Raw genomic sequence first — 17,575 nt, 5'->3', positions numbered from 1 at the left:
AAAGTGAAAAGAGAAGAAACAAATTACACCTCTGAGCTCTGACACTGCCAAAGATAGAAGCAGCGAAACACAGGGACACTGCAGTAGAATAGTGTAAGAGATTTTCTGTGCAAGAACACAGAACATGCGTACGAGTGGTGTAAACAAATGCTGTGACAATACTAACAACAATAACACTACTGCATATTATCAACATATTAAAATGAAAATGTCATCATTCACCAACTTGTATCAAGTAGAGGTAGACACTATCACTTAAATATCAATTAATACTAATTTTGTCTTTAATGCCACCATACATTACTTTCCATACCTTTTTCGTTGTTGTTTTCAATCTTGAATGCACGCTATTTAATAAGATCCTGAAAATGTTTCCTTCAGTGGTTCAAGTTTGGTAATCAAAAAGTAAATGTATTCATCAATCGAGGGAGCTCAAAAACCATTCACTTTGTAATGGGGAAATAAATTGAGGGTAAAATGAGGTCATAACTTCTACTGTGACAAGTACTTCTGTATCTAGAAACACTATCACAATTGCCTGTGATGTGCAAATGTTGTCCATGTTGTAAAAGCGCTGAATCTTAACTGAAACCAACAAATTTCTTTTTTGGAATCTTCTCCTTGCATACTTTATCTGTCATCATGGCTGTTTGTGTTGCTGATTTTCCAAAGCATGAATTCTGACCCCCCCCCCCCCAAGCTTATGACTTCTTGTTTCTGTTAGAGAACAGTATACAGTGTAATGGGAGACTGGGAATTCTATCAAACAAAATATTGCTCCAGTGCCCCCCCCCCCCCCCCCCCCCCCCGCCCCCGTACTTGTGACTAAGACACAGACCCAAATACAGTCAAACCTGTCATAGGTGGCCACCCAAGGGAGATGAAAAAAGTGGCTTTTATAGAGAGGTGATTGCTGCAGACAGGGTCATTAACATGGCTTTTCTGGGGGGATTTTTTGTGGTTGTTTGCAGCAGGTGGCTGCAATAGACAGGTGGTCACAAAGGCAGGTTTGACTGTACAGCACCACAGTGTCTTAACCAAGCAAAGTCTTCTATGCTTGACGTGTGAAGACCTTTTCCACTCCCCCCCCCCCCCCCTTTTTTTTTCTGGCAAATAATTTCTTGTGACAACCAAGAGAGTGCTCTGGTGCATGATTTCTGGTAATAAGTTCACCCTTAATGTTGCTGATATACACAACAACATGAGGTACTGACCACAAATACAAACAACAAACCCGACCGCAAACAAACAAATGAACAAACAAACAATCAAACAAAAATGCTGCAGCCATGACCCATCAATTCATGCTAGCCATGGCTGGCTTCTCAACAAACGATACCATCTAGAACCACACTAAATATCCTGTAATTTGTTGCTAAATTGTTTATAATAATCCAAGTGTGAACTTTGTATTCTCTGCATAACCTTGTATGGAGTCATAGTCTGGTACCAGTATGCCTTGTCATTACAGTATATGGAACGGCAAAGATACACTGTTCGTGTTTGTCATTTGTAGATCAAACACCAAAGAGAAAACACCAAACATGGTTTGATAAGGTGCTTTAAATACCCCCTTCATTAAAACTGAGATATAACAGGAGGATCCACATACAAGAAATGCAGATGACAGAATATTTTGCATCACTGAAAATGAACGATTACAAAATTCCACATTCTGACTTTTGACAGTGAAAGAAAGAGAATGTAAGAGACAAGCGAGAGAATACTGAATTGTTTTCTGTCCATCCCGTGGGCACAGTGTGATTTCATTTCAATCGTGTGCAAATTTAAATCTGACCCAGCCATTCTTGCATTACTAAAATGCTCTCTGTTGAGTATCAAAAATGATGACAAATCCAAATACCAGAGTCTTGTGCCTAACTATAATTAGGAAAAGTAAAAGAAGATATTAAAAAATTGGTGTGTAAAATCATTATTTTCATAGAAATTGGAATACTTGGAAATGAGAATAAAAAGTGCTTTGAAAACATATCTACCACCTAACCTATACACTCATCATTTTTGTTTTTGGTATTCTTCTCCTCAGCCTTGTTCATTTTGTTGTGTGTGAGACCAGCTCACTTGAGTCATGTCGGCAGGGCATGGGGCGCGGTAGGTTGAGGGGGATGGGATCCTGATGAGGGGCGGGGGACCAGGGCGTGGCAGGGCGTGGCCGAGGCATCACTTGGAGCTGGGCTGGGCCGTCATGAGGAGACTGTGGGACTTCTTGGGCTCCTTGTGCTTGCAGGTCGGCGCCCCGCAGCAGCAGACAAAGTACTTGCTCTTAATGGCCCAGAACTTGTCTCCATAGTCAAACCTGTAACGGATGTGAAGGAGGAGGGGTGGAGGGATAGAGAGGGGTATTAAAGAGGGGGTCAGAGGGGATTTGGATGGAAGATTGGGTAGAATGTTGATTGAAAGATGTAGGGGTAAGGGGCATGAGCGGAAGACAGGGGTAAAAAGTGGGTTGGAAGGAGTGGGATGTAGGAGGTAAGAAGGTTTGGGATGGTTGAGAATGGAATGGAGTGGATAAAGAGAATAGGGATAGAAGGTGGGGTGGGGAAAGAAGAAAGATAAATTCTCATTGTGGTGCATTTATCAGTTGAAAAGCTCTACAGACATTTTAAGTATATCTCATCATGATCACTGTACTCAAATGAAAACACTGGAAAATAAGTAAACACTGCATCAACTTGATGCTGGACAATTCCAATTTCTGTCTTTCAAGCTCTTATCTTCATTCTCTCTCATCACCTGTCTCAAAACTGCCTCAAAGGTGCAATGAAACATACAATAAAAAGTGGATCATGCCCACTGCAGTGCCACAGTTGACCACGTCATTCTGAATCTTAACTCATTGAGGATTGACTCCATGTCAAATATTTCCAACCACCAACAAAAATGTTGAAGAGGAGACAAATAGAGAAAATGCATGATCAACTGTAACTTTCATGTATAGAACGGAAATATACTGCATGAGCTACCTGCCAAACATTGTTCCCTCATTTATAGTGGCAACTCCTGACTGGTAAGATTTATGCTCATTGTTGGAAAGATTTTTAAAATAAGAGGAAAATGATGCTAACATATTGACACAATTCAACTACCTCATAAATATAATATGTTTATTTTCCTTAATATTACATTGATATCAATATTACATTGATATTTTGCTGTTCAAGTTCCTGACCCCAAAGGGCTGGTTTCCCATCCCCCTCACAACAACACAAAGTGAATCTAGAGCACAGCGTCCATCTGGCCAGGAAATGGTACACAGCAAAGCCTCAGCCCCGTTTCCTCTTTGCACACTTGGCAACACTGCAGACTCTATATAGCTCAGAGTAATTTCCAGTGGACGGCGCAGAATACCTCACCGTATCTAAACACAATTATCAATGCAAAGCTCTCCCTATTTACACTTCAAACTATTATAACTTCACCACTACGCCAACACGCTACCCATGAAATATTAAGCTTAAGAAAAAGAGAAGAAAGGAAGGGGGAGAGAAAATCCTGTAGACTCTTGCCGTCCAGGACCTAAATTTCCCTTGATGATACCCTACAACATCATCATCGTCATGGCGACCAATGCAGTAATATCACTCCGGTGCTCAAAGCAAATTGATGATTTCTACTGGCGGCTTTTCATCCAGAGTAAACATGGCCGGGGCGTGTCGCACTGAACTCTTCCGAGACAGGTTAAAGATTTGGCTACAAAAGGGTTCACGTGTTACAGACATAGATCTTTCTTTAAAGGCCGCAGCCAGTCACTCGTTGGCAATCGCACCTTCCCGCATGATTCATGCTTAGATGACCACACAATCAGGAGGAGTCAAATTCTGGCTCAAACTTACGACAGACTTTGCAGTTAGAGAGTGTTTTCTTTCAATCTTGGGGGTTTTACTTGGGGAAGGGGTCACAGCATGAGATGAATTCAGGCAGCTTGGGAAAGTCAAGTTTAATCATTTGGTGGATAATCACTTTTTGATCTCAATCTTGATCTATCACTAACTGCACACAACACGATTGCATGCTACTGCAACTTATCATTAATAGGGTCAGGGTCAGAGTCCCTGCTATGAATGAGTGAGATATTTCTAGTAATAAATGCATGAATTAAAATACTCAGAATATAGGCATGTACAACACACAAACCATCCTCACAGACATTTACACATACACCAAAGGTTGTGAACTTGCCCTGATGATGCGAGGCTGGTTCAGGAGAGAGAGAGAGAGAAAAAAAAAAGGTTCATTTTTATAATTCATGCTGCGGAGGGGTCTCAAGCCACCAAACTCCTGCTTGCCCCCATTCATCTCCCCCCCCCCTTCTTTTTTTTTTTTTATTTTGAGGAAAGCCAACGATTGCCTCTACACAAACACCTTGAGACATCGCAAACACAGCTGTAAATTACCCGACAGGGCACCATATCTCACAAACCCACCAGTCCCTTTTAAAGGGTAGCAGCCTATCACGTCAGACGGAGGCGACACGCCATCTTTAGATACCGAACGAAAAGGGTGCGTGCACACTTCCATGCAAAGTTTTGCACCATGAACGCATCATAATGAATGCAAATAATACAGCATCATGACAAATCGATGACATTCACAGACTTTTGTGCAAATTCAGAAAATAGTCTATTGAGGTCAAATCACATTGGAACCCCTTCGAATACCTTCGAATCACGTATGTACACCTGTACATAATGCACAAAGCATGCAGTTCATCACATTTGGGATCAAATCACTTTAAATCTTGCAAACTGAAATATTCTCCCATAGTATTTTTTAATGTTTCATGCATTCTGCAAGGAGACCAAAGTCCTGCCATTATCACACAGCAATATGTTACACCTAGTCGTATGTTTTCAGTCAAATCACTCAAACACATCTAGACACAAATATGGTGTATATTATATACATAGGTAGACAACTCTGGTGGTCAGTTTGGGTCACTACAATCTAAAAAAATCTAAAATTTTGGTGGCTAGAAAAAAGAAATTTAGAGGCCTGAAATGAAATAAAACATTTAAACAACTCATTTTGAATATTAGTTGGACTGATTGTGTCAGCAAAAGTTCACCATTTTGGATGTTTGGTAGTCTAAAATCAATTCATAGTGCCCTGGGCCACTGGGCCACCTAAAATGTTGAGCCCTGGTGTATTTATGCATATATGCAAGTCATTAAAATGCTAATTTATACAGTCAAACCTGCCTTAGCGGCCACCTGTCTATAGCGGCCACTGAAAAATCCCCCCGAGAGAAAAGCCTTGTTAAAGACCCTGTGTATAGCGGCCACCTGTCTAACGCGGCCAGCGGCCACAAATTTTGTTTCCCCGCGGTAGATTTTAACCTGTCTATAGCGGCCAAAAACCCAATGGAACCGTAGGCGAGCCGATAATTCAATGTGTTTTTCTGCTTTGTAGCCGTGCGGGCAGCTGAGCTTTCAGCGATCGCCACCGCTGTATTCATCCCCCATTCAGTCATAATAATGCACTAGTGTTAAGCTTTCTTCAAGACAATACACATACTACTGTGCAACAATTTCATATGCACCGGCATGGTTGGTGTGTTCATACGTACACACATACGTAGATGTAAGGATACAACGATGATACATGCACATGTAAGCAATGCACACAAAGCTGGATTACCTGTCTATAGCGGCCACCTCACCTGCCTATAACGGCCACTTTTTCCGTCTCCCTTGGGTGGCCGCTATAGACAGGTTTGACTGAATATTTTTTCCATTATTCATTTCAAAGAATAATATGCCTTCAAGATAAATTTGTAATTCTACATCCAATAAAATGGTTAAAAGTAGACAACTTTATATCATCCATTTCAGAATGCTATTTCTGTCACTTAGTATACAAATTAATGGAATTAATGGAGACTTTTTTTTCTCTTCAACAAGATCTACCTCAATCCATTTAGAAATGTAAGAGACACTTAAAGTTTTTCTTTTACTTTGTAAACTAATGCTGTGGAATGGTATGCAGACCTGCATATTAAAATGTCACAAACATCCTTTCTTTCTCAACATTTAATTACATTACACAGTCATCATACATATAGACTTAAAATATACCTATCTATTAAGTCACCAGCATTTGAGACATATATAATCAGGCTCTTACTTGCTTTTTTTAAAACAATTTTGTCTGTATGAATACACGTGTGAAAGGCCACACTCACTTAAAAATTCACTGATAAAATCTTCAATTTAATCATTTTGGTAATTTCCCCCTTCTACGTATTCTGTGAATTAATGCATTTATGAAACTCAAACCCGGGGTCCATTCAGCAAATGAAAGACTATACGATGGCCGCCCTGCCAGCAGAGGACAGACGCGCGAACACGGATCAATATCGTGGGTAAACACCATCTTGGCGACGGCCCGACTCCAATTGTGCAAGAAATCTTCGGCAGTCAAAAAAAAAAAAAAAACAAACAAACTGCAGAGGGACATAAGTACACGAGACCTTGACAACACCAATCTGATCCCGTGCACTGATCTCAGAAATAAAAAGTCAATGAGAATGAAGAAGAGAAAGTGGGGGGGGGGGGGGAGGAGGAGGAGGAAAGGGGGGGGGGGCAGGTAGAGGGATGCACCAATAGCTGGGGCAAAGTTCACAGCTTTAGAAGATCACAACTCACAATGACAGTATTCCTGGAAAGAGTCATAGAAATGGCAACCAGGCACTAAGAAGAGATAATTCAAATATATGGGTGTAGGGGATGAAGCTGAGTATGAGCATTATGTCTAATTAACAGCTAGTAGCATTCAAATGAATCTTGCCATGATAAACATGACTTTATTTATCATACACCACACAACTTCACTTCAAAGATGCTAGCATTATGAATGAAAAAGACAAATGCTGAGCAGAAAACACTTTCACTTAGTGGAGAAGGTGTTATATAATCTTATGATGCAAAATATTTTGCCTTATTTTTCCCCTTAAAGTGTGAATGCCTGACAAGCACAAAACATAGATCATAAATATCAGTTTCAGGGACTATAAAAAAACATCATTACTTAAGAAAATTATCTCCATGCAGAACTGATTATCAAGCTATGAAATAAGTGTTCAATCAAAATCCTTATTCACAGAATTAACTTTTAGATCAAAGTATACCCGCTGGAATCAATGAGTCTTCATTTTAAGTAAAGTAACAGATTATTTCGATTCTTGGTGAATACCATGGGAAATAAAGTACAGGTAAGATGGGTAATTAAGTAGCTTTTTGGTTCAGAAAGTTGTAGGTTATAAATATATCTATAGGGAAATACATGGCAAATCAATCAAGATATATTCTCAATCAGTCCAAGTAAATATTTGAGGAGTGCGGTCAATGACAAAAGAGACAGATAGATAGATGAAAAGTAGAAAAGAAGAAGAGATAATATAGAAAATAATCATCGCAAAAATGAATACTACGGGTATTACAATGCGTTAGTCGTATTACGAGGCTTTGAAAACCCATTATGGTACAAGACTTTGGGATGCAGGATTTCAGACGATTCTGAATGTCAGCTTTCAGTGTGCGCAGAACATAGTTAACATCCCTTATTTTCTTTAAATGGTCTCCTATAAACAGATAAAATAAACACACAAAATGTTAAAAATACCAAAATTGCATTGCAAAGAATTTTCTGCAGAGTAGGTAGATTTGTGGAAAATTGAAACTTGCCCAAGGCTGTCACATTTTTTTTTCTTCTTATGACTGTTGCTATTGTAGTTATGTTCACATGACGTTCCTAAACTTGAGATTGGGACAAAGTTTCAATCTTTGATGACTAGCTCGTAATTTAGTCCCATGTAGACACACTCGAAAGTCATCAATCTTACAGATAAATCGACGATTAGAACCACAAGACATCTTTTCTTAGGGTTTGGTTACAATAATCAGCAAACTTTAAATTTAGTGTGACCTCTCCAGGAACCCTATACCCCCCCCCCCCCCTAGTTTGCAGGCACAAACCCTTGTTGGTCGTATAGGAGTCTGCATGCGCCAAGACTAATACACGCACCACTACACTGCAGCCTCTCCAGCAGCTTCAACACAGGGCCTATGGGACAGTGCCAAAGTGGTGCATGTAGTAGTCTTGGCGCAGACTCCTTTACAACCAACAAGGGTTTGTGCCTGCAAACTACCCCCCCCACCCCAGCTTCTGGACCAACCTCCAGTGCATAGTATTAGTACTGTACACTACTGTATTATTGCGCATTATCCGATTTATCGCTATCTGCTAGGTGCATGCATTTCTTCCGATTCTGAAGTTTAATTGAGTGGGACTCTTGCTCTAAAATTTGATCTTCAATGTAAGGTGTTATGAGGATGCAAATGATAGTTTAAAACTACAAGCTTATCATCGAAGTTTAAAACTTCAAAGATTAAAAAATAAAAAATTGTGATTGTAATCTTTGAAGTAAACGAGTGCGGCTTTTGATTCTGGAAACACACCTCTTGTCCCACCCCCCCCCCCCCTCCAAAAAAAAAAAAAAAAAAAAAAAAAAAAAAGAGAGAGAAAAATTTCATGCATAATGATCAAGGCTAAAATCCGTGTCAACACTGTTTGCTAGAAGGCAGCTTTACATATCTGTCAAAGGAAAGGCAAACTTAAAGAGGTTTGTATAGCAATGATGTGTGATATACTGGACATATAGGGATGTTTATTCAACCGATGCTTTGTGGATCAGGTAAAAGTCTAAGACTTACAGGTACCCATTGTTTTGTCTTTTTTAGCGTCTGCGTTTGATAATACATACATCTGATACTGCGGTAAGTCTTTGAAGTTCTATTGTCAACGATGACCTGGTTCCATACATTGTAGATGGTATTTTGAAAAGGCGGGCCCCTGAGAGCGTTCAGGCGATGACTTCAAACATCTCGCGACTCCTACTGAAGGATGAATCTCCATCTTTGTAAAACATTCGAAATGCAAATTTTCATTCAGATGCAAAGAGTCATTTAGAACAGTATTTTGGAAACTTGATATATCAGCATCATTCTCACTGCATTCCAAAATACATATCATTTTGTGTCATGATCATTTTTTAAAAAAATGGAGAACGAAGAATCAAAGAGACGCGACCCTGGATCATGACCTAAATTTCAAACTGTTTGCAATGAGAACGACAGTAAAGGGATTCGCATGTTATCTCTGGATAATAACCGGCATGGAAACACAGAATGATCAATCGAGGGAATCAGAATGCTACCAGAGGATTTATCTAACCTCCATGCAGTAGCATTTCAAAAGCCCAAGGTTTCAACTTTCTTTGTATCTGACACAGGAGCAGTAATCCTGGTATATTGCAGGGAGGTTAATTAATGAATAACTTGATCAATGACAATGACAAAACCATTTAAGTAAAAAAACAAAAAATCCTAAGAAACTAAAAAAACAATACAATACATAAGAATTGAAATGACTTCTGGAATTTTTCATGATGTATAATTGTTCAATATGTTAAAACAGACAAGCAAACCAAAAAAGTGGACTCTCAATGCTTTTAATTAGGCTAAAATATGAGGAATCCACCCCCTCCAGTTTTAGCATCTAGCCAAAAAAGCCCAAGTGTCTACAGGGAAATGCGTGTTGTAGAAAGATCAGCCTGTCCTCTATGGGTTAGTAGCAAGCTTTCGCAAGCGCGACGTGGCTGGTAGTTGAGTGAGCCGTGTGCAAAATTCGCTTCTGTCCATGATCAAATCTGAGAAATGCCCCATCCTGGGGAAAACGAGAATGGTTCTCGGCCAAAATAGCGTGCGGTCCCGATACTGGGCAGGATTCAGCCAGCCAATCACTGGTCTTGTCCTCATGCCTCCGTCCGAACAGGAAAGCGAAACTGTTCAGATATGGGGACGGGAGTCCAAGTGCCGGGACTGTCATAGCTGATTGCTTCCGCGTCATATTGGTCTTCCCGTCCTGTAGCGAAAGCTCCCTAGTGATATTAAAGTCATTTCCCGATGTCATTTACCATAAGTTTAATACACCCGTTTGTTTCGGATGTTGTCTTCAATAGTTGATAATGTCTATTTCAACCATAATGGGGGGGGGGGGTGGGGCTTCAAGTTTGCCTGAGAATAGTTGATTTATGAACTGACATAGCAATGAGTAGCTCATTGCATAACTGATTAAATCATCTTCTTCTTATTTGGGAGCAGTAAGGATGGTTTAAGTTACAATATTTTAAAATTGAATAGGTCCATAGCAACTCCCTATATATTTGCACTAAAGGTTCAGCTCCTTAACTGGCATTTAATAGCTGAATCTCCACGGGCATATTCAGAGTTGGATGAACTTATTGTTTCATCTGAGTGACTGTGTGTAATAAGATTTAATAGGTGTGCCAGACCTCTTTAAAAGCTTAGTGAATGGGTAATTAATGGGTTCAGCTTTGTGTGTGTGTCTTATCACCTGGGTGTACATATGGGCGTCTGTCAATGCTGGTGTATTAATAATGGTTGAGCGTTTCTCTCAAACGCAGTACAAACACACATTTGAGGCTCTCCTGTGTAATAAAGACCAAGACATCATTATTCTTCAAATATTATCCACCAGATTGAACATTTTTATCTTACCTTTACACAACACGATTACACTGTTTTACACTCTGCTTTAAACATCATGAACCTTCTTGTTCATGATGTTTTCAAATTGTTGGTTTTGTATCCTAACAAACTCATCAAGAAGAAACCAGGGCTCACAGTAGCATACCAAGTCATATTTTAAACAGGGACGCAAATATTCTTATTGCTAAGCGAGAGTACTACCATAATGGTGCTCTCATATCAGGGGTACTGAAATTAAGAAAAAATAAATCAAAAGGTATTCATTAAGATTCTGACCACTTTGTAAGAATGCTCTCTAAAGGTGCAGAAAATGTCGTCATGAGCATACATTATGCTGCACTTTTTTGTGTAGCTTGTATAAACATGGGACGCCTACTTGAGTGGTGTATGAAAAATTTTTGCCCTCCTGATTAAACCATGGGGGTAGAGAGGAGGTTCAACTCGATAGAAATGAGGAGACAGAAATCATTTACATCCTCTTCTTCGCAGCAACCATAATCCTAGACCCCGTTTACAGTGCAGGGCTGGGCCGAGCCCGGCCTCAATTGCCATACCCGGCCTCGCAATTCTGTCCGTCTACAGTGGAGGGCTCGGCCCGGGCTTTTAATTCACACCTTTCAATATTTTGTCATAGTGGCGCTCTGCTAATAAACAAACTGTATCATTACTGACAGCACGCCGGTTGTAATTTGGTATCGCATTTGGCCCAGTTTGCGTTAACAGTGAGAAAAGACCGGGCCGAACTGCAGCCGAGACTACCTATAGAGCTTGGCCAAATGAGTGGCTGATTTTGGTACCGCATTTGGCCTTTTGAGCATTTACAGTGAAAGGAAGGCTGGGCTTGGCCGCGGCCGAGCCTGGCCCTTTCACTCACTGTAAACAGGGTCCAAGATCTAGGTGAAGATGCCACTGACATAGCATAGCATGGAAGAGAACATGTTTTCACATTTTAAAGAAAGAGAAAGATGCGATTACAACCCAATTTCCCTACACCCATTGAAAAAGAGGGAGAGAAAAAATTAAATTTGTGCTTTCAAGCCTCACACACCACAGTAACTCTTCCACAGTATTTCTCTAGCAATGCTGCATAAAAATGTATGCCGACACTCTCAAATGGAGTCCAATGAGAAAGAAAACCCTCTCTCTCTGTGAAACATTCTATTGCCATCTTGATGCCAGCTACACACATCCTCAGCTGTGTTGTCATGGTGATGCCAGTTTACCACTTGAAAAGACCATCTCCCCTCGTCACTGTGGCTTTTTTCAGGTACAGAAAATATGATTTCATGGTCAAGGTCGCAGCTCTCTGACTATGGCAGGGGAGAAAAATGGGTATGGAGGTTTTGAAAGGACAAAACTCATAAGCTAGATAGCATAGAATGGTGCCTGGGAGTGTTAAAGATATGTAATTTCTCCGCGCACGTCAATGTGGACTACAATAGCTACGACACGCACATACTGCTTGAAACTATTGCAACTTAATTCTTTGGGATGCATTTGCTCAATAGTGTAGTTTCACCAAAAAAAAAAAAAAAAAAAAAAAAAAAAAAAAAAAATGCTGCAATTCACTGTTCAGTCCTTGTGATGGCCTTTTATGTGCCAAGGCATGTAGGTAAAAATTTGCCCAGCTTTTTTCGTCAGCATATAGGAATCCCTTCAAAACTTGACCTAGTTGTAAAGTGAGCAGGCCCACTCACTCGTAGCATGTGCATCAGTCCAATGGGAAAGTCACGCTAACTACAGAGCGGGTACAATGTCAACTGTGACCAGCCCGAACGCGAAGCATTTGGGCTGCAGATAATAGGATTCTGGATCTCACACAGGGTAGTATTGTGGCTAAATTCCAACTAAAATACTAAAAATTGCTTCTACTATTTGAACAAATATACACATGTAGTCCAATCATTGAAAACAGGATACGTTGAACATTTTATTCCTCCAATAGTCTATTTCTGTCCAAACTGATGACTTTAAATGATTCGGTCTAGAGGAATCTGTGAGAACATCAACTGCTCCGTACTACAGATTTGAAACCTGTGCACATGTGCTAGCCAGCAGCAGTGTAGCCTTCTTACCAGGCACTCTTGCTGCGCAACATCACGTGGCGCCCGATCGCTCTCTGCTGGGTGCGTTTCACTCGAACCCCTTCACTTGCTACTGTACAGTGAAAGGGCCTTGTCAAAATGCTAAAAACATTTTGAGTTTCATACATATTCATATCACCAATGCACAATGTGCCATGCAAAGGTTGTTTCGAAAAAACAAAGGAAGGAACAGGGACAATGGGGACGGACTCATAGAAAAACATTTTTTTTTTCAAGACCATGGGATCAGTCTGGAAACGAGCGAGTGCACAAACCAGTATGAATTAGATACAGAACACGTATGCATCTATAGTTAAAAAGTAATCCTTTTCCTGGTAACATAGGACACTTTTAGAGGTGCTTAAATTTGTGTACATCTTTTTTCATCATACAGAGACACCACACTGTTGACTAAAGGCCTCCCACAATATAATTCTGTGAAGGAGTGCCCCGGGGTTAGTACAATGTATTGCCATCTCTATTTACTGATACGTCTCCAGAGGAAATCGACAGATATTCTTACTTTACAAGAAAAATGTGAGAGATCTTTATTAAAAAATGAGGATTTCCAGTCTCATGAAATAACTGTTGATACAATTAGATATACTGACATCTGTTTTTTTTTTTAATTCTTTTGCACATACATGTATCTCCCTGTAAAAGCATGACATTCCTTTATACACAATGCATATTCATAATTTAATGAAAAAGCAGAAATCATAGAATTCAAAACCAAGACTTTGAATCATGGAGAAAGGTAACAACCAAATCCTGTTCTCACTCCTGGCAGATGGTATTCGGTTTGATGTATAATTTTGACCCAGTCCCAAACACGTGCATATCACATGAACACATATCCTCATGTGTGGCAAGCATAAATCTATTTCTACATCTGCCATTTTAGAAACTACCACCCCCCCCCCCCCCCCGAAAAAGGGAGAAGAGAGAGAGAGAGAGAGAAAAAAAAATTGACACAATTGTTCACTCAGTCCCGTTCTCTGCTAAGATTACGGAGCGGTCCTAGAGAAAGGCGAGGGGAAAGCGCGGGAGAGAAGAGAGCCCTCTAGGCACCTCACTATCGTCCCGTAATGAGCTGTCATAACGATGTCTAATGATGGTCACGGAGGGGGGGTCACGAGTCTGGGAGCTCATTACCACCGCCAGATAGAAAGTATCTCCCCCCCCCCCTTCTCATCTCCTCGCTCTCTCTCTTCCATTCTCTGTTGCCATGACAACTACCTTCCAGACATGTCCCCTCCCTTAATTCTCTCCTCTCATCATTGCCAACATCCCTGAAATAGGTCATTTTGTGTACATGTGTGTGTGAGGGTGAGTGTGTGGAATCATTATTCCAAAGGTTCATTAGTTTGAAAATGATGTAAATTTTGTTATTCAGAAGATTTGCTATTCCTAAGGTTGACCTGATAATTAAGGTTTGTTATTCTGAAGGTTGATTATTCCAAAATTCAAAAGGTTTTATCCCCCCCCCCCCCCAAAAAAAAAAAGATTAAATTCTAATATTCTAAAGGTTCATACAATTTACAAGTACAGTGTAAATAATGGTTTGGTATCTTCAAAATGACCAATTTCAGGGATGTAGAATGTACTAAACACTGTAGAGCAAAATATACCTTAAAGGTACTAGCCCACATTTGCAAACCCACGAAAATCAAAACTGCATAAAACAGGTCCAATATGACTTCAAGTACAAGTTATAACAGTAACATACCTCACCTGTTGCTCTTTGTCTATACCATTCGATAAAAGAGAGAAAATCATCGTTTTAAAATCAATTTTCAAACCGGGTCAACCCAATCCAAAATCGAATTACGAGCGTGGGCTAGCTACGTACTAACTGCGACCAGCCCCAACGTGCAGCGTTGGGGCTGTGCCGTTTTCGCATTCAGATCGAGGAGTTGTACAAAATGGGTGCCATTTCGGTGCTATATTTCCTTAATTTTTCAACAAAAACTACTAGGAATACTTACATGGGTCGATTAAACCTAAATGATTAATTTCGGCGACTGTTTGATGCATTTCATTGCTTATGATGCAGAAAATGTTGTCTTATAACGCGAATATCTTCAGCTCACCGATGCTCACTGAAACTCACAATCACTTGCACAGGCGCACAGCATGCATGCAGTGCAGTGCATTGAGAGCATGCGTAATGCGTACTAATGGATATAGCAGCAAGTCTCTCCACTGTTGCACTAGGGCAGGCCGCTTATTACTCCTAAAAGAATGTAGAAAATTTGCAGTTTCTAGATAAATGGGTGAGAAAAACCAAGTCGAAAAGGTAATGTATTAATTGTCACTGTGTTTATGATAGAAATTTAGCCGTGCTTTATTTGTGAAGTCGCCATGAATGTGGCAGTTATTTGTGCTCCCGCTCAGCTGCGAGGTAGCCGCCAGGATCGCGCCTTGTGGCGCGGTCTCCGGGGCTAGCTACTAGTACGTACATGTAACTTACACATGTATCGCATGCAAGTAGTACGTACGTGGACCGGAGCTAGCGAGCGTTATACGCATGCATACGGTGCATTTTCATTTATTTTTATGAAAGTAATGGACTAATTGGAACGAAATTTTGCACAGGTGTTACTGCAATCATACCCAAACTCCATGCTAACTATGAGACCAATTGCTGCAGGTTTACAAATGTAGGCTAGTACCTTTAAAGAAGTTGATGATGTCATACCCTCACAATTTTCCATGTACATAATGTATGTTATATATGAAATCGGCGGGAAAAATTGCTATTTTTCAGCTAATACAGATGAGAGCATGTTCTCACAGAGTTTAACCCACATCCACAGATCTACGGAATATCCGGTAGTTCATGCAAATGCTGATCCACGAGATAATCTGCAGCAGAAATGGCTTGGACGAGGACGCCATTTACATAGCTCATTTTAGCCTGCGAACTTTGACCCGATATCCCAGTCCTTTGCATCACTTCCTGTTACCGATATTTTCATTTGGATACACTTCGGAGGTTTACAGCAGGCTGCTGACAGAATAGGTCTACATCTATGTGAGATCGAACACTGCTGTATGCGTATGTACAGGCCTACTTTATTGTAGTCCCATCCATAGCATCTATGGGTTTATAGACCAGACTAATTTGCAGAGCACAAATCTTTGAGTTATTATTCAATATTTCTTCATATTTGTAAGCATAATACCCTATACACCATTCCAAAGCTTACATTTATGACAGATTTCAAAACTGATAATTGTTTTTCAGTATAAAGGCTATGAATATTTTTCATTAGTGGTTTCTTTTGAATAAGCGATGTGATTATTCATAAATGTACTTTACTTTCTCTTTTAACTGATATAAAGTTTTCCTTTCTTTTCGTATGTGTCGGTAACATCACTTTAATTTGAGACGGCAGTTTAGTGAATGTTGGTGAAATAGCCTCCTCCAGCAACAGCCTTTAAACTGCATTACACGACCAGCGGATATGGGTTAACATTTGTTCTTTTTTTTTGGTGGTTTTGGGCCAAGTTTTATACTCATACAGCAGTGCCGTGAGAGCATGACATCGTCAACTCGCTCATTTGAATATTCATAAGGACTGGTCAAGAAATATTTTCTGAAAAAATGTGAAATTTCAAAATGTTATATCTTCCTTACTTCTTATCTGATTTTAGTCATTTTTTTTTTGTATCATTCTGTAGGGAACAACAATATTTTTATCTTTCTTTTGAAGTTTATTTATCTTTGGGCTGGATTTTCTCTTTAAGCTTGACTGTGCTGTTCATCGATACGATTTAAGTTACTTATGGAACAGTGAAAGCAAGAAGTGATGCTCTATTAATCTTATCCACAGAAGTCATAAATTCTCATATTACCCACCAGTTGCTTTTCCATCTGCCTTTTTTTTTATTTCAAATTTTGGCATGCACTACATTTAATCCAGTGTATATTCATGTATAATTTCATCTACGTAGTACAGGAGTTCCACATTCAACACAGGTAAATGGACCCATTACTTTGCAGTAGCACATAATCCTATTAAATGAAAAAGATCACTATTCCAAAAAAAAAAAAAAAAAAATGCATTCAATGAAGACAAATTACCTTCCTGTATAGCATAATCCCATAAGGCGAAAGATGTCATTTACAATGTAATTGAGATACACAGAAAATTGAAAACCGAGCATATTGGGATATCCTCTCAGCACAGCGGAAGGGGGTTCACTTTTTTCAAGCTTTCTGCAGCCATTTGTGGATTATGAGTAATGTAATACATCTCAGCAGTTTATCATAAATTGAGTCAAGTTAAATGTTCAGAACTCTGCACCAGTGTCTGTATGAAACATATTTTTTTTTTTTTTTGAAAGCAATTCCTGCATTAATGCGCTGCATTAAACACTACAAGCATCTTTCATTTTTGAATTAGAAAAAAAAAATGAATATTTTTGACAGAAGTACCATAAAAAAACTAAGAGAATACATTTGTTATTTGATGTCTTTGGCAGTCTTTGAGGTAGAGGCACAGATATTTGAAATATGGTAAGGTAAACGCAGTGTTTATTATTAATATTATTATTATTATTATTATTTTTTTTTTTTGATGGGACAGTTTGAGCATGACATCATGGCTGGAGCAAATTTGCATATTGTGACATGTGACAGTATTCAGTGAAAAAAGTGTGATCTCAAAATCTACACCTTTTCTTTTATGTACATTATTGTTTTTGTTTTGCTTGTTCGTATACTCAAATACTACAGTCACTCTGAATGTAACATACAACTTGGCAACTCTAGTAAGTTTGCTTCTCCTATTAAAGAGAAAAGAAGAACAAAAAAGGTGAGTACAACACTTTCCCTTTTGCATCAACAAACAGGCGGATATTTGTTCCTCGAACTACCTCCTGGGATTCAAACCT

General features: G+C 39.5%; 1 protein-coding gene across 1 annotated transcript in view; it reads right to left on the bottom strand.

Annotated features, from left to right (window-relative positions):
• Positions 1 to 1,533: 1,533 nt before the first annotated feature.
• LOC140240376 (histone-lysine N-methyltransferase EHMT2-like) overlaps positions 1,534 to 17,575 on the bottom strand; it is a 75,908-nt gene continuing 59,866 nt past the window's right edge. Inside the window, exon 24 of the mRNA XM_072320146.1 lies at positions 1,534 to 2,317. Within this exon, the coding sequence (XP_072176247.1) occupies positions 2,182 to 2,317 (136 nt within the window). The 3' untranslated portion in view covers positions 1,534 to 2,181. The remainder of the gene's footprint in view (positions 2,318 to 17,575) is intronic.

The sequence above is a fragment of the Diadema setosum genome, chromosome 17 (genome assembly GCF_964275005.1).
Source record: "Diadema setosum chromosome 17, eeDiaSeto1, whole genome shotgun sequence".
Lineage (NCBI taxonomy): Eukaryota > Metazoa > Echinodermata > Echinoidea > Diadematoida > Diadematidae > Diadema > Diadema setosum.
Note: the sequence above shows the minus strand (reverse complement) of the source record. Positions and strands in the feature narration are given on the sequence as shown.